Source organism: Lathyrus oleraceus, chromosome 7 (assembly GCF_024323335.1).
Source record: "Lathyrus oleraceus cultivar Zhongwan6 chromosome 7, CAAS_Psat_ZW6_1.0, whole genome shotgun sequence".
Taxonomy (NCBI): Eukaryota; Viridiplantae; Streptophyta; class Magnoliopsida; order Fabales; family Fabaceae; genus Lathyrus; species Lathyrus oleraceus.
This window is the reverse complement of record NC_066585.1, coordinates 160,372,552-160,378,551: the sequence shown is the minus strand read 5'-3', so window position 1 is coordinate 160,378,551 and position 6,000 is coordinate 160,372,552. Positions and strand designations below refer to the sequence as shown.

The following is a 6,000-nucleotide window of genomic DNA, read 5'->3' as shown; positions in this document are numbered from 1 at the left end:
TGTTGGGTGCCTTGGGATGTGTCTTCCCAGAGCTTTTGTCTCGCAACGGTGTTAAATTCGGTGAAGCTGTGTGGTTCAAGGCAGGATCTCAAATCTTTAGCGAGGGTGGACTTGACTACTTGGGCAACCCAAGCTTGGTTCATGCACAAAGCATCCTTGCCATATGGGCCACTCAGGTTATCTTGATGGGAGCTGTTGAAGGTTACCGTATTGCCGGTGGCCCTCTTGGTGAGGTTGTTGACCCACTTTACCCAGGTGGTAGCTTTGACCCATTGGGCTTAGCTGACGACCCAGAAGCATTCGCAGAATTGAAGGTGAAGGAACTGAAGAACGGTAGATTAGCTATGTTCTCAATGTTTGGATTCTTTGTTCAAGCTATTGTGACCGGAAAGGGACCTTTGGAGAATCTTGCTGATCATCTTTCCGACCCAGTTAACAACAATGCATGGTCATATGCCACCAACTTTGTTCCCGGAAAGTGAGTCGTCGTATTGTGTTTTTGTGAAGAGGTCATTTTAATGTATTTCTCATTGTGAATTTATTATCATGTTTGTATGCAACTGAATGTTAGTGTTTTTTTTCAGTGTTTATTTGTTCTCTATTCCAATTCCCAGCACTAGCTTTCATATAATAAATATGATGTATGCCACCAAAATTGAATTAATTTTAATTTTGTCGCATAAGTTTAGAAAAATAAATATATAAATATAAATAATAAATAAATATAATAATACTTCTATGTTCTAATTCATAAACTGTACAATACAATGCACTAATGTCAGTCACTTCGAAAGAATTTATATATTGATCACAAGAACCAAAAGACAAACAAAACTGGACCATTATCAATGTCTTCGCATTCCAAATTCTTCTCGTCGTTGAAACAGGTACGAAATCTCAATTTTCAGCATCCTAAGTTATTGTTCTTAACAATGTTTTAATGAATGCGTTATTAATTTGGTACATAGGTTGAGAAAAGGATAAAATTAGAGAACAAATCAACAGAAACAACAGAATCACAAGTACAAGAAAGCAATGTTTTATCAACATTGGGTTCACCTTTGTTTCTCCAACCTAGTTGGAGAGAAACATGTCCAACCCAAGAAAGCAGTGAACCTCCTCAGGAATTCCTCTCAGTTTCTCAAGGATTCTCACTGACCCATCAAAACCCTACTCAAACTACTCCTTCCGATGACATCACAGTTGCAAATGAAGCTCTAGAAGATGTTGATGAAATTGAAGAGTTAATGATGCTACTAGGAATTTCAGAGGAACAAAGGGGTGGTTTTGATTTTGAGGGTGATGATGGTGATTGTGATTCTTGTCATTGTGAAGGTGGGTTTCATTCAAAGATTGTTGGTGTAGAAGGGCCAAAGTGTAAGAAAGAGGTGTTGAGGTTAGATGGGTGGATTAAGCATTTTCTGAATGGTGATGATGGGGTGGAGAAGAAAGAGCCTTTGAGATTGGCACATTTGCTTTTAGGAAAAGCTGCTTTTGTTTCTGAGGGTGGTTTTGGAAGTTTGGAGTTTCCTTCAACTATTCAAGAGTTTCTTCATACTGATCCTCCCAGTAATTGAAGCATTTGCAAATGTAAAAAAAAAATTGTCCATTTTATATGAACAGCCACAGTGACTTGTTGTAATGCATGTTTGGAGATTCTCAATTAGAATTGAATTTTAACTTGAACCTGTGATTTCTAGTGTTTTCCTCTAAACACAATTTTTACTCAATTTTTGTTCGATGTGCTTTGCATTAATGTTTCAAAACATAAGTCATTTGACCTTAAACTGTGAAGACTATATATTCATTATATAGAGATAAAGATGTTTCAAAGATACAAGAAGGCCTTATAATTGTTAAGGATACTAGTAGCGAATTAATTGACAAGCTTTCTTTTTCACTTTTGAAAAAAACCAGCTCCAAGGATTGGTTGATTCATGCTGTTTATCATTTAACATGACAGTAATACTATCTTGCCGTCTTAAGCTTCACGAGGGCAGATAAAACTTCATTCATATTAGGCCGGTGTTCAGGATCCGAGAGAGTGCAGCACAATGATAGCTTAAAGAGCTCTTCCAACACCTCCCCTTTGTCTTTCGTGATCAACTCAGGGTCCACAATGTTGACAAGTTGCTCCTTTCCATTTGCAACAGCTTTTGCCACTACATCATGCAAACTGACTGATTCTGAGAGCCCTATTGGCCTTATTTTTGTTAGAAATTCCATTACTATGATACCGAAGCTGAACACGTCCACTTTAGGCGTTACTTTTGTTATGTAGGCATATTCTGAGAATTACACAGAAAAATATTGTTCAGAGAGTGAAAATTATAAATTGTGATAAAACGGATTACGCATAATTCATTGGTCATAAAAGATTAGAAAAGGCTATACCTGGTGCCAAATAGCCAACTGTGCCTTGCAAAACTGTTGATGAGGAAAGGCCATTACCATCCTCTAGATGAAGACCGAGTATTCGAGCTGTCCCGAAATCACTGACATGAGCTTCAAAATCTCTATCTAGAAGGATATTAGAAGGCTTTAGATCACAGTGGACAATGGGAAAATCATAACCTGAGTGCAAGTAATCCAATCCGCTCGCAATAGAAATGAAAACTCGGACTCTTTCAGATAATGTCCACCTCGACTGATCTGCGTCTTTGTCATGGATGATGCTATCCAAGTTCCCATTCTCCATGTATTCAAGAACTAAAGCCTTTGTTTTCCCGCTTTCCCAAGCATACCCAAGTATCTTAACCAAATTCCTATGTCTCAGCTGGCACAAAGTGCTGGCTTCTCTCTTGAAGATCTTGTCGGTATTTGAAGAGAATTGGTGCAAATTCAACCTTTTTATGGCTACAATCTGACCGTCTCCGAATTGACCCTTGTAAACGGTGCTCAAACTGCTAGCACCAATGATGTAGTCTGAGCTGAAACAACCGGTGGCGTTTTCTAACTCCTTTGGACTGAATCTTTTAAGAGCCAACGCTGAACCGCACTCTGGTTTGTGACTCTCATCACTCTTTATAGAATTACCGAACATGGTGCCTCGGTTGAGATATAAAATCAGAAGCACTACAAATAGAAGTACAGCAAGAGATCCAAGTGCAGCAATGATAGCTATGCTCTTCTTGGATAGGAAATGATCATTCTCTCTGCATGGCCTTAGGAATCTTGCTCCGCAAAGAGCCTGGTTTCCTACCATACTAGATTCATTGATTCGTGAAAATATTCCGGTCAAAGGCACAGGACCTTCAAGTTGATTGAAAGAAAAGTTGAGCTGCATCAGGTTGGAAAGATTGGCAAAGCCCTCCGGAATAGTTCCCTTCAAGTTATTCTGAGAAAGATCTAAGGAACTAAGACTCTTAAGGTGTGACAAGCTTTCGGGGATTTCACCATCGAAATGATTTCTTGAAAGATTTAAGGTTTGAAGCAAGTCCATGCCACTGAAAACTTCAGCAGGAATAGGACCTGAAATATTGTTTCCTGAGAAATCAAGACTGAACATGTTTCTGCACCCGACAAGTGTCTTCGGAAGAACACCTGAAAGATTATTGTTTGAAACATCAATCGCTTGTGCCATTTCCAGCATCCCTAGCTCAGACGGAACATTTCCAACAAAATGGTTGTAAGAAAGGTTAAGATACATCTGCAAGTCTTTGAAGTGCGCAACGACGTCTCCAGGAATCGATCCTGTGAGCTGGTTGTGAGAGAGATCCATCATTAAAAGATGATCAAGCTTCCCCATGCTTTTCGGAATGGATCCATTGAGTTTGTTTCCATGAAGATCTAAGTATGAAAGCATCTCAAGCTTTGAGATAGACTCTGGTATTTGACCAGCCAACTTGTTTTCATGCAGCAAAAGTATCGTCAATCGATTCAGTTCAGAAAGTTTATCAGGTATTGTACCTTCTAATACATTGTCATGGAGAGCAAGTCCTTGAAGGAGAGAAAGTTTGGACAATTCGATCGGTATATGACCTGAAAATCTATTTTCAGAAAGGGACAAAGTGATGAGTTTATTCAAGTTACCGATCTCTGGTGGAATCGGTCCTACGAAAGCATTTTCGTTCAGCTGCAAACGCATGAGATTAAACAGATTCTTGATACCTGATTTTATCGAACCACTGAAGTTATTATCCGCCAAACTTAGAGTACTAAGATTCGAGCAATTGAAAAGATCATCAGGGAGTTCACCGCTCATTTTGTTGGATACTAGAGACAGGAAAGTTAAATTCGGAAGCCTCGAAAAGCCCTCAGGAATGTTTCCGGTTAAAGAATTAATCGATAAACTCACATTAACCAAACTAGTACAATTGGTAATGCTAGGAGGAACAAGACCATGCAAAAAATTATTGCTCAAGACAAGAAACTTCAGATTTTGAAGCACACCTATGTTTGAAGGAATTTCACCTGAAAGAAGATTCTGACTCATGGACAAAGATGTCAAGTTCTTCAACTTCGTTATCGACCAAGGAATCGTCCCGGTGAACCTATTCAAATGCAGAGTCAACACTTTTAAGGATCTCAAATTTCCAATCTCAGAAGAAATTGTTCCCTCTAAGTTATTGTCTGATAAACCTAAATGTGTTAACGATTTCAACCTATAAATCGAATCTGGTATAGTCGAATTCAACTTATTATGAAATAACCTCAATGTTTCCAACTGAACTAAATTACCTAACTCATGAGGAATATTTCCAATGAACTCATTCTCATATAACTCAAGGTATACAAGATTGCTACATTGACCCAACTCAGAAGGAATTTTCCCGGTCAATGAATTATGAAAAAATAGAACATTTTCCAAATTCGATAGGTTTCCAATCTCTTTCGGTATTGCACCAGATAACTTATTTTGACTAAAATCAATAGATTTCAAAGATCCTAATCGACCTATAGAAACCGGTATATCTCCAACAAAACTATTCCCAAACCCTACAACCTGTATAGTGTTAACTAAATTCCCTATATTTTCCGGAATTCTTCCAGTAAGATTGTTGAAATTGAAAGCAATACCTAACAAAGAAGTTATCTCAAATAAACAATCAGGCAGGGTTCCATTGAAAAAGTTATCACCTAAATCCAAATACTGCAGCATTTTTAGGTTGCTTAATTCGCAAGGAATCGAACCGGAGAGAGAATTCTCAACAAGGTAAAGTGATGTAAGTTGAGTACAAAGAGTAATTTGAATAGGAATTTGACCAGTGAATGAGTTTGAAGATAAATCAAGAAGTTGAAGATTTGAAAAGTTTCCAAGGAAAGGTGAAATCTCACCTTGGAGTTGAAGTTCAGGTAGAGAAATTGATATAACATGGTTTGAACTGTTGTTACATTCAATGCCTGACCAATTGCAATGAGGGTGTGTGTCAATCCAATTTGCAAGGATTTTATTTGGGTCATGAGTTATGGATTTTTTGAAAGCTTTCAATGCTTCAATTTCAATTTCAATGGTTGTTTTTGTTGATGATTGAGCATGTGAAGCTATAATAATGGATGAAATGGAAATGAGTAGGACTATAGTCAAGTTAAGGTTTGAAGATAACATGACTTTGGAATAGGATTGGTCAATGGAATTTGAAGTTTGATAACATTGCATAGAAGATGTAACTAGTTATGGCTTTATATATGACTATGTTGGTGCATGCATTATTTTATTTTTCTTAGAATATAAAGTGTGTTCACATTGTATTGTGATAAAGAATAGTATATTATTAGAGGACAAAAAATGAATTTATATTTAAGTTGACTAAAGTTGAGTATTTATGGACATGTTTTGTTTGAGTAACCAAACTTGGAGTATCTTCTACTGATTGAGACAAAACATAGGATGCACCAAATTTTTATGTAGGTGTATCCATAAAAACAAAAGGTTTGAGACTTGAGAGAGGGGGAAGAACCAATGGGAACTTAAAAATAATGGGGAAAAGAAACTAATAGCATAAAATCAAAAGTTTAAAATTTGGTAATTAATATTCCGGTAAAACTCGTCGTTAATTA

At 37.3% G+C, this 6,000-nt stretch overlaps 3 protein-coding genes across 3 annotated transcripts in view; 2 read left to right on the top strand and 1 right to left on the bottom strand.

The window, feature by feature from the left end:
• The window catches only part of LOC127107010 (chlorophyll a-b binding protein 8, chloroplastic-like), a gene marked incomplete in the record, with an annotated part of 991 nt that extends 401 nt beyond the window's left edge, over positions 1-590 (top strand). Inside the window, 1 exon segment of the mRNA XM_051044298.1 lies at positions 12-590. Coding sequence (XP_050900255.1) covers positions 12-482 — 471 coding nt within the window.
• Positions 591-738: 148 nt separating this feature from the next.
• LOC127107014 (uncharacterized) lies at positions 739-1,743 on the top strand. The gene is made up of 2 exons (XM_051044303.1): positions 739-887; positions 969-1,743. The coding sequence occupies exons 1-2, from the start codon at positions 849-851 to the stop codon at positions 1,575-1,577; spliced, it is 648 nt and encodes a 215-aa protein (XP_050900260.1). The 5' UTR covers positions 739-848; the 3' UTR covers positions 1,578-1,743.
• Positions 1,744-1,775: 32 nt separating this feature from the next.
• Positions 1,776-5,640, bottom strand: LOC127107007 (LRR receptor-like serine/threonine-protein kinase FLS2). Its single transcript, XM_051044296.1, has 2 exons — positions 2,395-5,640; positions 1,776-2,288 (listed from the first exon to the last, which is right to left on the bottom strand). The coding sequence occupies exons 1-2, from the start codon at positions 5,597-5,599 to the stop codon at positions 1,969-1,971; spliced, it is 3,525 nt and encodes a 1,174-aa protein (XP_050900253.1). The 5' UTR covers positions 5,600-5,640; the 3' UTR covers positions 1,776-1,968.
• Positions 5,641-6,000: the final 360 nt, after the last annotated feature.